Below are 18,636 nucleotides of genomic sequence, written 5' to 3' on the forward strand. Positions count from 1 at the left end.
GACTAAAAACTGTGCAGAAACAGGGATAGGCAGAAGCATGATGCACGGGCGGGACAGGCAGAGCACCGGGACCGAAACCCTTGGGACATTGTGACCCCTTGCTGATCCTGGATCCTTTGAGAATATAATGTCATGTGGGTGGAGCTAGATCTGCAAGGCATAGGCAAACCTCTTAGAGGATCAAAAAAGTGATTTGGAAGGAACGTCAACTGTTACTACTTTGTTTAAGCAAATCAAAGGCTATCATTTAATGTTATTTGACATTTCAAATTAAACACAAGAAAACCTGAAGTGTGACATTTATATATTTTTTTCAAATTATATCAGCTTCTTGGAGATTCTGATATTCCTTCCCTGCCTTTTCCCCTGGATATCATTGATCTAACCTAAATTCATACTACAACACAATCTGTCTAGTCTACAGTACCCGTCACAGTGGAGTCAGGATCAGAGAAAGAAAATGCCCTGCTTAGTCCATTTTCGTGCCGGACAGCTCCAATTAGAAAGTTTTTCTTGTGTTGAATAGAAATACACCCCGTGGTGCTGTCTGTCTGTTGTTCCTATTGAAGGTTCCCCGGAACAACAGATGACAAAGTACTTTCTCCTCTTCATAACGGTTATTTTAATATACCAGGAGAGCTAAAGATTTGGAGTTCTTTCCCGAGTTGCCATTTCCCCACCTCAAAGCCCTTCACAGTTTGTACCTATTAGCAAAGTGATGGGAAACCATTTCAGCAGCAGAGGTGAGTGAGCTATGGCAGTGAGGCACATTGTGTCTAAGTTTTAGCTGCCTCAGGCAATTCGCTCCAGTGAGAGGACCACGAAAGGCACCCACTTAAAGAGGCCACTTTCCACCAATACTCCTTGAACCCTAATAAAGAGTGCTAAGAAGCAGCAGCTGCTGTTCTGCTTTTGAGCAAAATTTTCTTTCAACAGTTTACCAGATGACACAGATGGAAACCACTCATAAAAGTTGTCTTTTTGTTGTTGTTGAGACGGAGTCTCGCTCTGTCGCCCAGACTGGAGTGCAGTGCACAATCTCAGCTCACTGCAACCTCCACCTCCTGGATTCAAGTGATTACCCTGCCTCAGCCTCTGGAGTAGCTGAAATTACAGGCGGACACCACCACACCCGGCTAATTTTTGTATTTTTAGTAAAGACCGAGTTTCACCATGTTGGCCAGGCTGGTCTCCAACTCTTGACCTCAGGTGATCCACCTGCCTCCGCCTCTCAAAGTGCTGGGATTACAAGGGTGAGCCACCATACCTGGCCTATTTTGTTTTTTTAGTACAAATTAACAAACTGATTCTAAAGTTTATATAGAAATGCTAGGGATTTAGAATTGCCAAAACAATTTTGAAAAAATAAAATTGGAATCTTGTATAATTTTAAGATTCTTTTTTTCTTTTTTTATGGGTTTTAAAGAGTGGAGAGTTTAATTGGCAAGCAAGAAAAGAGAACGCAGAAGGAAGTGTATAGACAGAGGGAGGGGGGCTCCAAAACGGAAGAAGGAGACCCCCAATTTTTTTCTAAAGCTACAGTAATCAAGATGATATCAGCATAAAGATAGACAAATAGATCAATAGAGCAGAATAGAAACTCCAGAAATATGAAGATGAATTTCTAAGGAAAAAAAAAGTCCAGAAATAGACCTAGATACATACAATAGCTGATTTTTAATAAATTAACAAAGGTGATTCTGCATCTAGCTAAGCTGAAAATTAGGCCAAGGATCTGTTTATAACAGTGACAGTAATGCAAAGGAGACCAATTGTGCAGACTCAAAAAGTCCCCTGAGTCAAAGTCGTGGCTCATACAGGGAGAGGGTGGGATCCTGAGGCCTATTCTCTGTCACAGTGTAGTCCACAGGAACTTTACCTAACCATCATGATGGGCCACCAGATTGATGACAAATGCTAATAGTACCCAGTGAGCAGCAAGTGACAAGGGTCATAGATATCCTAGTAAGACTTCTTACAAAGGCAGTACAGAAACCTGAAGATACGGTCACTTATCAAATGGATGAAGTTTTGGTGGGGTCCAGTGGTTTGGGGACATCACCCAAAGGTAAAAGAAAGTTGTTCCCCCTTGCACCCACTAATCCCAAAGAAATTGGGACAGGTCCTGGTGGACCTCTTTGGATTTGGAGGTAGCATATTCTGCACCTGGGAATGCTGTTTCAACACATGTATTAGGTGACCTGAAAGGCTTCCACTTTTTATTTATTTATTTTTTTAATTGACATGGAGTTTTGCTCTGTATCCCAGGCTGGAGTACGGTGCCATGATCTCGGCTCACTGCAACTTCTGCCTCCTGGGTTCAAGCAAGTCTCCTGCCTCAACCTCCCTAGTAGCTAGAATTACAGGCACCTGCCACCACACCCAGCATTTTTGTATTTTAGTAGAGACGAGGTTTCACCATGTTTGTTGGCCAGGCTGGTCTTGAACTCCTGACCTCAAGCGATCCACCCACCTCAGCATCATATCCCTTTTTTTTTTTTTTTTTTTTTTTTTTTTGAGATGGAGTTTCGCTCTTGTTACCCAGACTGGAGTGCAATGGCGCGATCTCGGCTCACCTCAACCTCCGCCTCCTGGGTTCAGGCAATTCTCCTGCCTCAGCCTCCTGAGTAGCTGGGATTACAGGCACGCGCCACCATGCCCAGCTAATTTTTTGTATTTTTAGTAGAGACCAGGATGGTCTCGATCTCTTGACCTCGTGATCCACCCGCCTCGGCCTCCCAAACTGCTGGGATTACAGGTGTGAGCCACCGCGCCCGGCCCAGCATCATATCCCTTTTACCTTGGAATGGGCTTCAATTTGTTCTTACCAGAATTGATATATGCTCTAAATGAGCTTGTCTTCCCCAACTACTTTGCCTCCAGCAGCACCACCATCTGAGAGCTTGCAGAGTGCCTTATCCATTGACATACCTGAAACTAAGGAACCCACTGATAGCCAAGGAGGTGTGACAGTGAACTTGAAGCTACAAAATTCATGGTGCATACTCATCATCCAGAAGCAGCTAGCCAGATAGAATTTTGGAATGGCCTGTTGAAGACTGGGCTAAATTGCCAACTAAGATGTAATGCCTTGCAACGTTTGGAGCAGTACTTCAGGATACAGTATATGCATTGATATGCATTGAGCCAAAACAGATATATAGTATTGTGTCTCCAGTAGGACTTTATGCATACAGGAGTAGCCTATTACTATTATACCCAGTCACCTGTAGAGTTTGTGCCTCCTAGCTCCAAAAACTAGAGCCAGCTGGGTTATGATCCTCATTTCCAGGAAGAACATTTCCTCTAGGAGACATTAAATATTCCACTGAACTGGAAACAGAATACCACCACGACACTTGGAGTTTCTTGTGCCAGTAGGTCAGTAGGCAAAGAAAGGAGTCGTTATAGAGATGCCCACCATTCCTGCCACACACACAACACAAATACAAAAACATATATCCAGTCAGCTGCATTCAGTAATCTGCCTTCCTGGACCCTTTAGGCACTTAAGTGTAGGAATGGGGACAGGGGTGGAGAGGAGAGACTGGTTTAGACAAAGAAGAAAAATACAGTGCATAGCAATGTAATGGCTCTTAGCAATGACTTGGAACACTGGAAGGAAATATGAGGATATATCTGGAGGAATAAGTTCTGAGAATATGACATCATCAAGGAGGACTATAGATCAGAGAGCCAGACAGTGATAAAGGAGCAAAGATTGGACTTGAAGGTGCTCTGGGGGAAAATATGTATATATAGAACAAAGACACACTCAAGTGGATTATTGAGAAGACTCATGGGGAAGTAGAAAAAGGCAACCATAGCAAGATCAAACCCCATAGGTTGAGAACTTCTATCCCTGTAAAAAAAAAAAAAAAGAAAATTTAAAATTAAAAAAAAAAAAACATAAGATATGGAACATTAGTCAGGGCCTAGAAGGTAATTCGGGATACCATGCAATCATAGGCTCTGTAACAGGTAGCTGTTCCTTTCATGGGCTTTTCTCTTGCTGCGCTGTACCACAGACTTGCCCAGACTTAAGAGTCACGTCACAGCCATTCAAGGTCTCAGTTACTGTTTTATAAAAGGTGAAGTTGTCCGAGCTCGACGCCTGTAATCTCAGCACTTTGGGAGCCTGAGGCAGGCAGATCACAAGTTCAGGCATTCAAGACTAGCCTGGCCAACATGGTGAAACCCCGTCTCTGCTAAAAATACAAAAATTATCCGGGCGTAGTGGCATGCGCCTGTAATCTCAGGTACTCAGGAGGCTGAGGCAGGAGAATCGCTTGAACCTGGGAGGCAGTGGTTGCAGTGACCCAAGATCGCGCCACTGAACCCCAGCCTGGGCGACAGAGCAAGACTCCGTCTCAAAAAAAAAAAAAAAAAAAAAAAAAAAAAAAAAAAAAAGGTGAAGTTATTCTTTATCTAATCACAGAAGCCCTAATTATTGTGATAACACTTGGACAGCAAAAACGCCTCAAATTCAACTTATGGTTTCACCATTGCTAATCTGAAAACTCCCAAGAAACGTAAGACAAGCTCAGAATTTTATAACTATCTAGTGTTGGAAAGAACGTCTGTTGCCCACAGACAATATTTGGAAATAGTGCCCATTCAACTGGCAATACATACATAATCAGCATCTCAAGAGAGACAGCCTCTTCGTTTTGTGAAACCATTTATTCTTGATCTTTTTGTCTCCACCCTTGTTTCATTCATCTCCTCTGCCACAGACACACAATCACTATTTGTATTGTTTGATAATAATTATAACTATTACAATTATTGCCATCATTAAGAAAAATGGAACGTATAAGTACCTGAGCAGGGCAGTATAAAGGAAAATTCATCCCCTCTTCCCCACCCCGTGCACCTTCTCGGAGCGGACAAGCTGAGGAGCAAGATCCCCAAACCCGAGATTAGAGCCCTATACAGGGATGCAAAGTCCTCCCGCGATCCTAGAGAAGACCCCGAAGCGGAGCGCAGCCCCGGAAAGCGGGTGTGACGCACTTCCGGCTTTTGGGACGCTTTCCCTGGGCTCTGACGTCCAGAGGGCCTGGTCCCCAAAGTCACAACCCCTTCAATCCCAGCACCCCAGACTTCTCCGGGTGGGGACAGAGTTGGACGTGCACTGCTGTGTCCTGCAATCCCCTCGCCACAACCGCCCCGGACGGAGTGAAAGCGGGTCGCGCCAGCCTCAGCGGTGGCAAGCGCTGTCTCCCAGCAGAGGCGTCGCTGGGTACAGGTGGGAAGGGAACAAAGTTTTGGTTTCCGGACTGGAATGAGACACTCCTGGGACTGGGGAGAGGCGGTCTGCGTGTCCCTTCTGGGCTCCGAGTCCTGGATTTTCACCCCAAAGACGCGCAGACAGAATGATCCCTGTCAGATTATCTGTGCTCCCCAGTTGTCCCCACTGGTTTTCCTTCTGGTGAGGGCTTTTCTGGTTTCCTAGGTACCCCGAGTTGTAAAATTCGGGCAGTCTTACACGATACCAAGTGTCATTGGCCTTACAGGTTTTTTATTATTATTATTAGGATGGGCTTGTTAAGCCCGTGTCCGCAGATAATGTTCACCCTCAAACCCACCACCATTATGGTAGCGATTAGTGTGAAGGCCGGGTACGGTGGCTCACACCTGTAATCCCAGCACTTTGGGAAGCCTAGGCGGGCAGATCACTTGAGGTCAGGAGTTCCAAGATCAGCCTGGACAACATAGTGAAACCCTGTCTCTACTAGAAATACAGAAATTAGGTATGGTGGCACACGCCTGTAATATTAGCTACTTTGGAGACTGAGGCACGAGAATCACTTAAACCCGGGAGGTGGAGGTTGCAGTGAGCCGAAATTGCGTCACTGCACTCCAGCCTGGGCGACAGAGCGAGACTCTGTCGCAAAAACAAACCAAAAAAAAGTGTTTGAAGCCTACTGAATAAATAAGTGATTCGGATGCAATAGGAAAAGATTATTGCCGGGCATGGTGGCTCACGCCTGTAATCCCAGCACTTTGGGAGTCCAAGGCGGTTGGATTACCCGAGGTCAGGAATTCGAGATCAGCCTGGCCTACATGGTGAAGCCCTGTCTCTAAAAATTAAAAAAAAAGAAAGAAAAGATTATTTATACTGCACCCTTTTGCTTTCAGTTTCAAGGCTTTAGGGTTGTTTTTTTGTTTGTTTTGCTTTGCGACAGAGTCGCCCAGGCTGGGGTGCAGTGGCAAGATCTCGGCTCACTGCAACTTCCGCTGTCCAGATTCAAGCTTTTCTTGCTTTAGCCTCCTGAGCAGCTGGGATTACAGGCATTTGCCACCATGCCAGGCTAATTTTTTGTATTTTTAGTAGAGACAGGGTTTCTCCATGTTGGCCAAGCTGGTCTTGAACTCCCAACCTCAGGTGATCTACCCGCCCCGGCCTCCCAACGTGCTGGGGATTACAGGCGTGAGCCACTGCGCCCAGCCCTTGGTGATCATTTTTAAGAATGACCAGATCAGTTTTTAGAGTTGGCAGTGCAGCAACATATTTAGGACATCGGTTTCAGACTTGGATTTGAGTGCTGGTTCCATACTTAAACTGTGGGTTGTTAGGCACATATAATCTTTCTGAGCTTCTATTTTTTCACCTGTAATATAAGAATAGTAATCATGTGAACCTCATAACTTTTCCCTGGGTATTAAATTAGTGGTATATATAATACATCAAATCTCCCTGACACACAGGCAACATGAATGACAGTTACTCATCAGTTACCACGTCACACCACTAGATGTAGTGAATTGCTTTGTATGCATTGTTAGCAGCCCAGCAATACCATGTTGCTTTTTAATACTGTTTTTACATTTTTCTACCCTGCAGGATAGTAAAACCTGATCTTATAAAACCTAGGTCACAAAGCACAGCCCTACAAAACAGACCCTATTTGGATCAAGTGAGCTAGTTCCTGGAACCTGAATAATGACTCCTGAATCAAGGGATACTATATATTTGTCTCCACGGGGTACCCAGGAGATGAAAGGCATTGTGATAGTGAAGGTGGAGGAGGAAGAGGAAGAAGACCATTTTCAAAAGGAAAAAAACAAAGTAGAGTCATCACCACAAATTCTCAGTTGCTCTACAACTATGAATGAGAGAGCCTTATTATCATCATATTTAGTTGCATATAGAGTGGCAAAAGAGAAAATGGCTCACACCGCAGCTGAAAAAATTATCCTTCCAGCATGTATGGATATGGTACGTACAATTTTTGATGATAAATCAGCTGATAAACTAAGAACTATACTTCTTAGTGATAATACAATATCTCGTCGAATCTGTACGATTGCAAAACATTTGGAAGCAATGCTTATTACACGGCTGCAGTCTGGTGTAGACTTTGCCATCCAACTTGATGAGAGCACTGATATTGCAAGTGGTCCAACACTCTTGGTTTATATCAGATATGTGTGGCAAGATGATTTTGTAGAGGACCTCTTATGTTGTTTAAACTTAAATTCACACATAACTGGATTGGATTTATTTACTGAATTAGAAAACTGCATTGTTGGTCAGTATAAATTATACTGGAAACACTAAAGGAATTTCAAGTGATGGAGCAGCAAATATGACTGGAAAACATAGCAGACTTATTGAAAAATTGTTAGAAGCAACCCACAACAATGCTCTTTGGAATCACTGTTTTATTCATCGAGAAGCTTTGGTATCCAAAGAAATTTCACCAAGTCTAATGGATGTATTGAGAAATGCAGTGAAAATTGTTAATTTTGTTAAAGGAAGTTCACTGAATAGCCAACTTCTTGAAGTATTTTGTTCAGAGATTGGAGTTAACCATACCCACTTATTGTTTCATACCGAAGTTCGTTGGCTTTCTCAAGGAAAAGTATTGAGCCGAGTATATGAACTCAGGAACAAGATTTACATTTTTCTCATTGAAAAGCAATCTCATTTGGCAAGTATTTTTGAAGATGATACCTGGGTAACAAAATTGGCATATTTAAGTGATATTTTTAGCATTCTTAATGAATTAAACCTGAAAATACAGGGGAAAAACAATGATATATTTCAGTATCTTGAACATATTCTAGGATTCCAAAAAACATTATTGCTGTGGCAAGCAAGACTTAAAAGTAATCACCCCAGCTACTATATGTTTCCAACATTATTGCAACACATTGAAGAGAACATTATTAATGAAGACTGCTTAAAAGAAATAAAGTTAGAGATATTGTTGCATCTCACTTCTTTGTCTCAAACTTTTAAGTATTACTTTCCAGAAGAGAAATTTGAATCATTAAAGAAAAATATTTGGATGAAAGATCCATTTGCTTTTCAAAACCCAGAATCAATAATTGAGTTAAACTTGGAGCCTGAAGAAGAGAATGAATTATTGCAGCTCAGTTCATCATTCACACTAAAGAATTATTATAAGACATTAAGTTTATCAGCATTTTGGATTAAGATTAAAGATGAATTTCCACTGCTAAGTAGGAAGAGTATATTGCTGTTACTACCATTCACAACTACTTGTTTGTGTGAACTAGGATTTTCAATCTTGACACGATTAAAAATGAAGAAAAGAAATAGGCTCAATAGTGCACCAGACATACGGGTAGCATTATCTTCATGTGTTCCTGACTGGAAAGAACTTATGAACAGACAAGCACACCCATCACATTAAATAAAATCTTTACAAAATTTTGTGTTTAGCAGAGCATGGTGTCTCACGCCTGTAATCCCAGCACTTTGGGAGACTGAGGTGGGCAGATAACTTGAGATCAAGAGTTCAAGACCAGCCTGGCCAACATGGTGAAAGCGCATCTCTACTAAAAATACAAAACTTAGCCAGGCATGATGACACATGCCTGCAGTCCCAGTTACTAGGGTGGCTGAGGCAGGAGAATCTCTTACACCAGGAAGGCAGAGATTGCAGTGAGCTGAGATGATGCTACTGCATTCCAGCCTGGGCAACAGTGAGATTCCATCTCAAAAAAAAAGAAAATTGTGTCTGTACTTTTTAAGGGATTTTGCAGTATGTTGTATTAACATGTTAATAAAATTACATTTGCAATTAACTAGGTTTTTATTTTCCTACATGGTATATTTCATGAAACTCGTTTCAGTTACATAAATGTGTGTATGTGTACAAGATGATATAAAATATATATTCTTCTGTGAATTACTGTCAAGAATTTTGAAAAGAGGACAGCACAGTGGCTCACACTTGTAATCCCAGCACTTTGGGAGGTCAAGGTGGGTGGATTGTTTGTGACCAGGAGTTTGAGACCAGCCTGGGCAACACACTGAAATCCCCTCTCTACAAAAAATACAAAAATTTAGACAGGCTTGTTGGTGCTCACTTGTAGTCCCAGCTACTCGGGAGGCTGAGGTGGATCATTTGAGCCCAGCAAGTCGAGGCTACAGTGAGCTATGATCATGCCACTGCAGTCTAGCCTAAGCGACAGAGAGACCCTGTCTCAAAAATAATTTTTTAAATAGTTCTCTTAACACTTATTTTTATACTCAAATCTGTTTCCCTGTCCACCGCCATCACCTTGCTTTCTCTTTTCCATCAGAGCCTTATTGACATTCATTTACTCACTGTGTGCTTTGCCTTTTTTGTTCTAATTCCAGGAAGTAAGTCTTTTTTTGTTTTTAATTTTTTTTTCTTTCTTTTTCAAGCTACATGTTATTCCTTCTTTTTTTTTTTTTTCAAGATGGTATTTTCGCTCTCTTTGCCCAGGCTGGAGTGAAATGGTGTGACCATGGCTTACTGCAACATCTACCTCCCGGGTTCAAGGGATTCTCCTGCCTTAGCCTCCCAAGTAGCTGGAATTCAGGTGACTGCCACCATGCACCGCTAAATTTTTGTATTTTTAGTAGAGATGGGGTTTCACTATTTTGGTCAAGCTGGTCTTGAACTCCTGACCTCAGCCTCCCAAAGTGCTGAGATTACAGGCGTGAACCACCATGCTCAGCCAGAAGTGAGTCTTAATACCAGTCTCAGTTTAACACTATGCTGGGTTTTTTTAGATATGGGCATGTGTTATAATTCAGCTAATGAGACATTGAGGCCTTCTATTGGGATATTTCTGTCACTTCCCCTGTTTTCAAAAGGACACAAGTGGCCGGGCACGGTGGCACATACCTGTTATCCCAGCACTTTGGGAGGCTGAGGTGGGTGAATCACTTGAGGTCAGGAGTTCAAGACCAGCCTGGCCAACATGGTCAAAACCCATCTCTACTAAAAAAAATACAAAAATTAGCCGGGTGTGGTGGTGGGTGCTTGTTGTCTCAGCTACTTGGGAGGCTAAAGCAGAAGAATCGCTTGAACCCACAGGTGAAGGCTGCAGTAAGCCGAGATTGTGCCACTGCACTCCAGCCTGGGCAACAGAATGAGACTCCATCTGAAAAAAAAAAAAAAAAAGGCTGGGCTCGGTGTCTCATGCTTGTAATCCCGACACTTTGGGAGGCCGAGGCAGGCAGATCACGAGGTCAAGAGATCAAGACCAACCTGGCCGACGTGGTGAAACCCTGTCTCTATAAAAATACAAAAATTAGCCAGGTGTGGTGGTGGGTGCCTGTGGTCCCAGTTACTCTGGAGGCTGAGGCAGGAGAATTACTTGAACCTGGGAGGCAGAGGTTGCAGTGAACCGAGATCGCACCACTGTACTCTAGCCTGGCAACAGAGCAAGACTCCATCTCAAAAAAAAAAAGGACACAAGAAAGAAGATAGCAATGATGGTGTTATAATTTTTTTTTTTTGACACAGGTCTTATTCCATCATCCAGCTGGAATGCACTGTGCAATCACAGCTCACTGCAGCCTATTCTTCCAGGCTCAAAGCAATCTTCCTATCTCATCATTTTTATTTACCCCTATTTACACAAGGGTCTCACTGTGTTGCCCAGGCTGGCCTTGAACTCCTGGCCTGAGGTGGTCCTCCTGCCTCAGCCTCCCGAAGTGATGGAATTATAGCCGTTAGCCACTGAACCTGGCTTGAAATCTTAATTTTTAATGTTGCCTCAAAAATACCTAAAACATGGTGAGGGACACATCAGACAATGGCCATCACTTTGCTAGTTTAGCCATTCACTGGGGTACAAGGTGAAGCCTGTAGTTTTCTAAACTTCAAACTTAAAGTGCTTCTATCCACTTTCAGGGGTTGGTGCTCCTGTGCCAGAGAGAGCCAGGGGTAGCTGCTCATTGACCCTTTCTCCTTTTCCTTGGTCTTCTGCAGCCCCACACTGCAGTCCCCACACTGACCACCTAAGGGTATGTTGGGCCTGCCTGAGGCCCAAGCCTTTCCTCTACCCAGAGCTGGGGACCCCCTGTCACAGGCACTCCAGCTCACAGACCCCCAGTATTAGGTGGCTCCTTCGTAGACTGCAGACAGAGTCTGGGCCACAGAACAGAACCCACACCCAGGTGCAAACCACTACTCAGGGCTGCTTCCTGAATTGGGGAAGAAAGGCCTTGGGAGTGGGCGCACCAAGGATGCAGGGCGCTTCTCCTCCAGGTCCTTGGTCCCAACCAGCCCAGTATGGCAAGTTGCAGGGCAGACCCAGCCTACCCTTCACGGGACACCATGGGGAGCTCGTGCCCCTGGCTTGGCCACAGTCATGATTGCAGAAAATCCAGAGCTAGAACTATAGTTTTGCAAAAGACTCCAGTGCCCCATACCCACTCTGTGTGGCTAGGCCTGCAGGCGAGCATTGAGCACATGCAGTTGGCGCAGTGAACATGTGCATCATCTGCTCTGGGTGCCCCACATGCCCATACTGCCCAATGGCTTTGCCCAGGCAAGCATGGAGTCTGGAGCACGGGACATAAGCAAAAGGGGTGGTGAGGTGCCTGGACCCCAACCTGGAGATGCTGAAATTGGAGTTTTTGACATGAAACAAGTGGAACTGGAGTTAGAAGGTGAGCATTAGCAGAAAGTCCCATGGATGGGAGTCAGGAGACCCAAGTTAGTCGTAGGACTGTCACTCCCTAACTGAAGTGGCCCAAGATTTATGTAAGGCTATACATTTTTTTTTTTTTTTTTTTTGGTGCAGGTTCGGGGGTGGGTGGGTGTGTGGATAGATCCTTTCTGTGGTGCCCAGGTTGGCATGATCACAACTCACTGCAGTCTCAATCTCCTGGGCTCAAGCAATCCTCCCACCACAGCATCCTGGAACTATAGGCATGTGCCACCACAGCCCACTAATTTTGTTATTTTTTTGTAGAAGTGGGGTATCACTCTGTTGCCCAGTCTGGTCTTGAACTCCTAGGCTCAAGAGATCCTCCCACCTTGGAGGTGGAGGTTGCATTGAACCAAGATCGAGCCTGGGTAACAGATGGAGACTCCATCTCAAAAAAAAAAAAAAAAAAAAAATAGCTGAGTGTGGTGGTGGGCGCCTGTAATCCCAGCTACTCAGGAGGCTGAGGTGGGAGAATCGCTTGAACCTAGAAGGCAGAGGTTGCAGTGAGCTGAGATCATGCCACTACACTCCAGATTGGGTGACAGAGAATCCATCTCAAAAAAAAAAAAAAAAAAAAGTCCATATAAACCTATGAAAAAGACCTTGCTAGGGGTCATTTCAAAAGAGTCACCCAAAGCTACCTTCCTTCTAGCTTTGCCTTTGAGCTCTGCAAATTACGTCATTCAAAGAAACTTGCACTTAATCTAATTGTTCCAGTTATTTTTCTTCCCAGTTCCACACCCTATTTCAAGACTAGCACCTTCACTTTTTACTTTTGCCTTTGGATTCTAACGTGAAGAAGAAAAAGGCCTTCAAGGCAGAAAGCAGTGAAAAAATACCTGCCAGGAAATTATGAAGAGAAATCAAACAAGAAACTGGCCATGGTTTGCAAGGTGGACAAGGCCAGGAGGAGGTGATCAGGAGAGAGAGGTCCGATGTGAAGATGTGCTAACATGGTATGCCAGAGAGAAGCCCTACCAGTGTAAAGAATGTGGGAAAAGTTCCAGCCAGAGCAGAGCTGGGAGTGCACACCCAGGAGAGGCCTAAAACATGTGGCAAGTACAAGAAAAGCTTTAGTTCTGGCTCAGGCATCACCATGAACCACACCAGGGAGAGGTACTATCATTGCCTTGAGTGTGGGAGCACTTTACATGCACCACTGGGATGGTGCATGGAAGAATCCACACTGAAACAAAATTGTAACATATAGTGAGAGTGGCAGAAGCTTCAGGCCAAGCTCAGCCCTCATCACCACCAGGTGGCCCCACTGAAGAGCAATTCCACCCTTACAGCAAGTGTGGGAAAAGCTTCAGGTCAAGCTCATGCTTCACTGTGCACCAGAGAATCCACCTGAGGAGAGACCCTACAGTGCAATGGGTGTGAAAAGACTTCCAGTCTCAGCATGACATTTGTGGTAGACAGAACAGAAGACCTGTAAATCCCAGAGGTGGGAAAGTTTGGGCCACAGCATTAGCTTAATTTTACATTATAGAATCTACCTGAGAAATAAACCTTATGAGTGTCATGCATGGGAGAAGAGATTTTAGTGGAGTCCTCATCTTTTAAGGTGCCAGAAAACCCACATCTCAAGAATGATGTGACAGATAATTCCAAAAAAAAAAAGATTTCTGCTGGGGGCAGTGGCTCTCACATGTAATTCCAGTACTTTTTTAGGCCAAAATGGGAGGATCACTTAAGGCCAGGAGTTCAAGACCAGCCTGGACAACACGGCAAGACGTCAACTCTACAAAAAATTTTTTTAATTAGCCAGGCTTGGTGATGCACCCATAGTCCCAGCTACTCAGGAGGCTGAGACAAGAGGATTGCTTGAGCCCAGAGGTTCAATGCTGCAGTGACCTGTAATTGTGTCACTGCACTCCAGCCTGGGTAACAGAGAAAGACCCTGTTTCAAAAAAAAAAAAAAAATACGAACAAAAACAAAAACAAAAAAACTAGATTTCCTTGATCATAAGCAACTCTACCCAGCAAAGGAGAGAAACCACCACTCCAAAGGTGTGTGTTTGAGACCAGCCTGGCCAACATGGTGAAAACCCATCTCTACCAAAAGTACAGAATTTAGCTGAGCACTGTGATGGGCATCTGTAATCCAAGCTACTTGGCAGGCTGAGGCAAGAATATTGCTTGAACTTGGGAGGCGGAGATTGCAGTGAGCCAAGATAACATCAACTGCACTCCAGCCTGGGCAACAAAAGGGAGACTCTATCTCAAAAGCAATAAATATTTAATATGCTAATATTCAGAAAACAGAATACACTTGTGCATTCATTTTCCAGGTCTGCTGTAACAAAGTACCACAAACTGGTCATTTAAAACAATAAAAATGTGGCCAGGTGCGGTGGCTCACACCTTTAATCCCAGCACTTTGAGAGGCCGAGGTGGGCAGATCACCTGAGGTTGGGAGTTCGAGACCAGCCTGACCAACATGGAGAAACCCCATCTCTACTAAAAATACAAAATTAGCCAGGCATAGTGACACATGCCTGTAATCCCAGCTACTTGGGAGGCTAAGGCAGGAGAATTGCTTGAACCCGGGAGGCGGGGGTTGTGGTGAGCCGAGATCATGCCATTGCACTCCAGCCTGGGCAACAAGAGCAAAACTCTGTCTCAAAAAATAAAAAATACAAATACATTGTCTCTCGGTACTGGAGTTTAGAAGTCAGAAACTAAGGTGTCAGCAGGTCTATGCTCCTCCAAAACTTGCAAGGGAAACCTTGGCTCTTCAAGCTTCTGGTGGTTTGCTGGCAATCTTTGGCATTCCTTGGCTTGTAGCTGCATAACCCCAGTCTCTGCCCTTGCCATCATGTGGCCTTCTCTCCTGTATGCCTGTGTCCACACAGTCAGCTTCTCATAAAGACATAAGTAACTCTGAATTAGGGGCCCATCCCATTCCAGTAAGACTTTGTCTTAGGGCCAGGTACGGTGGCTCATGTCTATAATCCCAGCACTTTGGGAGGCTGAGGTGGGCAGATCATGAGGTCAGGAGATTGATACCATCCTGGACAACATGGTGAAACCCCGTCTCTACTAAAATATAAAAAAACTTAGCCAGCCATGGTGGCGCATGCCTGTAGTCCCAGCTACTCAGGAGGTTGAGGCGGGGGAATCGCTTGAACTCCAAAGGCAGAGGTTGCAGTGAGCCGAGATTGCACCACTGCACTCCAGCCTGGCAACAGAACGAGACTCTGTCCCAAACAAATAAACGAACAAACGACCTCATCTTAAGTAATTATATCTGCTATGCTTCTATCTCCAATAAGGGCACATTCTGAGGTACTAGGGGTTGGGACTTAATTCCTTCTGGAGGGTAGAAGAGAACACAGCTTATGACCACTTATAATTTGCATCTATCTAATCACACCAAACAGATCTGAAAGAGTTGTCAAAAAGAGGCTAGTATCCTGATAAGGGATGGCCAATATGAATTTATATAAAACATGAATTTATACGTAAGGAGAGGCATAGTTTGGCTTCAAGCCAAAGTTGAAGCAGGACTTCATTTTTAAGGAGACAAAAATTATTGTTGAAAGTCTTTGCTCTCAGCTTCACCCCAATGTTTTCCTTTTCCTTTTTTTTTTTTTTAAGATGGTGTCTTACTTGTCGCCCAGGCTGGAGTGCAGTGGTAAGATATCAACTCACTGCAACCTCCACCTGCCAGTTTCAAGCGATCCTCCCACCTCGCCCTCCTGATTACCTGGGATTACAGGCACTCACCACCACACTCAGCTATTTTTTTGTATTTTTAGTTGGGATGGAGCATCACCATGTTGGTCAGGCTGGTCTTGAACTCCTGACCTCGTGATTTGCCCACCTCAGCCTCCCAAAGTGCTGGGATTACAGGCATGAGCCACCGTGCCTGGCCCACCCCAATGTTTTAAGGAAACTGGCACAATGCTGCAGAATTCTGAAACACCATCCCATTGCTTCATTTATTTACTTTCTGAGACAGGGTCTTGCTCTGTTGCCCAGGCTGGAGTGCAGTGGTGTGATCATAGCTCACTACAGCCTTGAATTCCTGAGCTCAAGTGATCCTTCCACCTCAGCTTCCCAAGTAACTGGGACCAGATTGAACTCCTGGGCTCAAACAATCCAGCCTTGGCCTCTCAAGATGCTGGGATTACAGGCATGAGTCACAGTGGCCAGCCTTATTCTGCCTATTAAAGACAGCACCTTTTAATGGCTGTTGGTTTAAAGAGGGTATGAACCAAACATGATGGCTCATACTTGTAATCCCAGCATTTTTAGGAGGCAGAGACAGGAGTATTCCTTGATCCCAGGAGTTCAAGACCAGCCTGGGCAACATAGTGAGACCCCATCTCTACCAAAACTAGAAAATAAATAGCCTGGTCCAGTGGCCCATGTCTATAATCCCAGCACTTTGGGAGGCTCAGATGGGTGGACTGCTTGAGCTAAGGAGTTCAAGACCAGTCTGGGAAACATGGAGAAACCCAGTCTCTAGCAAAAACACAAAAACGAACCAGGCATGCTGGCACATGCCTGGTCCCAACTACTTGGGAGGCTGAGGTGGGAGGATCGCTGGCACCCAGGAAATTGAGGCTGCAGTGAGCTGTAACAATGCCACTGCTCCAGCCTGGGTGACAGAGCAAAACCCTGTCTCAAAACAACTCTTCTCTATCTCTATATATTATCTTAGGACCAACAGTCCCCATGGTCACATGCCCACGGCTGCACATCTGGCTGCAATGTGAATGATCTGGGGTGATTGTTAATGTAATAACCAGCCCCTGCAAATGAGGATAGCTACTACCAAGCTTCTCAGTGATGCTCATGGCCCCCCCAGTGAGGGCATTCGTTGTAACCTCAGTAAACAGAATGCTCTCCAGACCCTCCTGAGGAATATAACTGAAGGTAGGTTGTTTGGTCTCATCTTCTAGTTCCATCCTAGTTTGTGTATGTATGAACCTTTGGATCCCTTTGTTAAGTCCACCATGGTTTTGTCATCTCTACTTCATTTAATGTGGGCCACTGACTCTTCTAAGCTTTCAAGAATTACTCCAAGGGGCCGGGCGCGGTGGCTCAAGCCTGTAATCCCAGCACTTTGGGAGGCCGAGGCGGGTGGATCACGAGGTCAAGAGATCAAGACCATCCTGGTCAACACGGTGAAACCCCGTCTCTACTAAAAATACAAAAATTAGCTGGGCACGGTGGCGCATGCCTGTAATCCCAGCTACTCAGGAGGCTGAGGCAGGAGAATTGCCTGAACCCAGGAGGCGGAGGTTGCGGTGAGCCGAGATGGCGCCATTGCACTCCAGCCTGGGTAACAAGAGCGAAACTCCGTCTCAAAAAAAAAAAAAAAAAAGAATTACTCCAAGGCCAGAAGCTGTAGCTCACACCTGTAATCCCAACACTTTGGGAGACCAAGGCTGGAGGATCAATTGAGCCCAGGAGTTTGAGGCCATTTTGGGCAGCACAGGGAGATATCATCTCTCCAAAAATATGTTTTAAAAAAAAATTAGCCACATGTGGTGACATGTGTGTGTAGTCCCAGCTACTCAGGAGGCTGAGGTGGGTAGATCACTTAAGCCTGGGAGGTGGAGGCTGCAGTCAACTGTGATTGCACCACTGCACTCCAGCCTGGGCAGCAGAACAAGACCCTGTCTATAAAACATTTAAAAAGCTAACAAGAAGGTCCTCTGATACACACCTAGCAATTGGTTATTTGCCCTGTCATTTCTCTTCAAGGAGTCAGTGACTTCAGCAGGAGCCACCCAATTCCATAATCCTATTTTCCTGTTTGTCCCAAACCTCTACAAGTCAATACATTGCTTTCCACCTGTATCGCATCCCAGTCTCCCACAAGTGAATGACTTAGTGACTGGACAGGTACTACATGCCAGGGACTATTAACAGTGATGGGGGTCCTCACTCCCTCCTGGTGAGTGACCAACTCTACAATCTTCTCTCACAGCAGCTTCCTAGGACCACTCGTGGCAACAAATGTCTTAGATCAGGCTCTCTAAAGTAGAGCCTGAGACAGGGATTCAGAGCCACATGATTGACAGCATATTTATTCAGAAATGCCATTGAGGGAAGGAATGAAACAGGATAGAGAAGGGAGAGAGCTGAGCATGGATGTAGGCTCAGATAAAGTCTAGCTTGGCCTGATCCATGGGTGCCAGAGCAGTCATAGCACCTTGGAGTTTTCCGTGCTTTAGTCAAATGAACTAGGTGTTGGGGTGTGGAGAGGTGACTCTTGGGTGAGATGGCTCCCACCTCCCAAGGGTGATTCTCCAGTTTCTGGAGAAGCATAGCTGTGAGCACTTGCGGCCCAAACTCAGAGCAGCTGGGGATGGGGTCCCAGCTTGGTAGAAGGGTCTGGACAGGGCACCACAGTGTATGACACATATGGTCAACAAATATTTACTGGGCATTTATTGTAAGCCAGGCAAGTCAGTAGAAGCAGGGCCTGAGCAGTGCCCAACAGCACTCACTCCCTCTCCCTAGCAAACAGGCTCAGGGGAACTTTCTCATGCATGTCATTCTCTTTCCCACTCAAAACTCCCACCCAGACCTTCCTGCAAGGCAGGGCTATGGGGACCTCATGCCTGCCTGCTCATGACTGATTACTTCCAATCCCAACTGCAATGCAAATTGAAACTCATACTGTATCACCACTCTACAGGAGAGGCCTATTTCTGGGGTACCCAG

The 18,636-nt window shown here is 44.9% G+C and overlaps 1 protein-coding gene across 1 annotated transcript; it reads left to right on the top strand.

The window, feature by feature from the left end:
* Positions 1–6,894: 6,894 nt before the first annotated feature.
* On the top strand, positions 6,895–9,054 carry FAM200A (family with sequence similarity 200 member A). Its single transcript, XM_021671668.2, is given in 2 exon segments — positions 6,895–7,560; positions 7,562–9,054. Coding segments are annotated over 2 exon segments (1,719 nt in total). The 5' UTR covers positions 6,895–6,946; the 3' UTR covers positions 8,667–9,054.
* The last annotated feature ends 9,582 nt before the right edge of the window (positions 9,055–18,636 follow it).

Source organism: Aotus nancymaae, unplaced genomic scaffold (assembly GCF_030222135.1).
Source record: "Aotus nancymaae isolate 86718 unplaced genomic scaffold, 86718_ANA_hifiasm-v0.15.2.pri h1tg000015l_0, whole genome shotgun sequence".
In the NCBI taxonomy this organism is placed as follows: Eukaryota; Metazoa; Chordata; class Mammalia; order Primates; family Aotidae; genus Aotus; species Aotus nancymaae.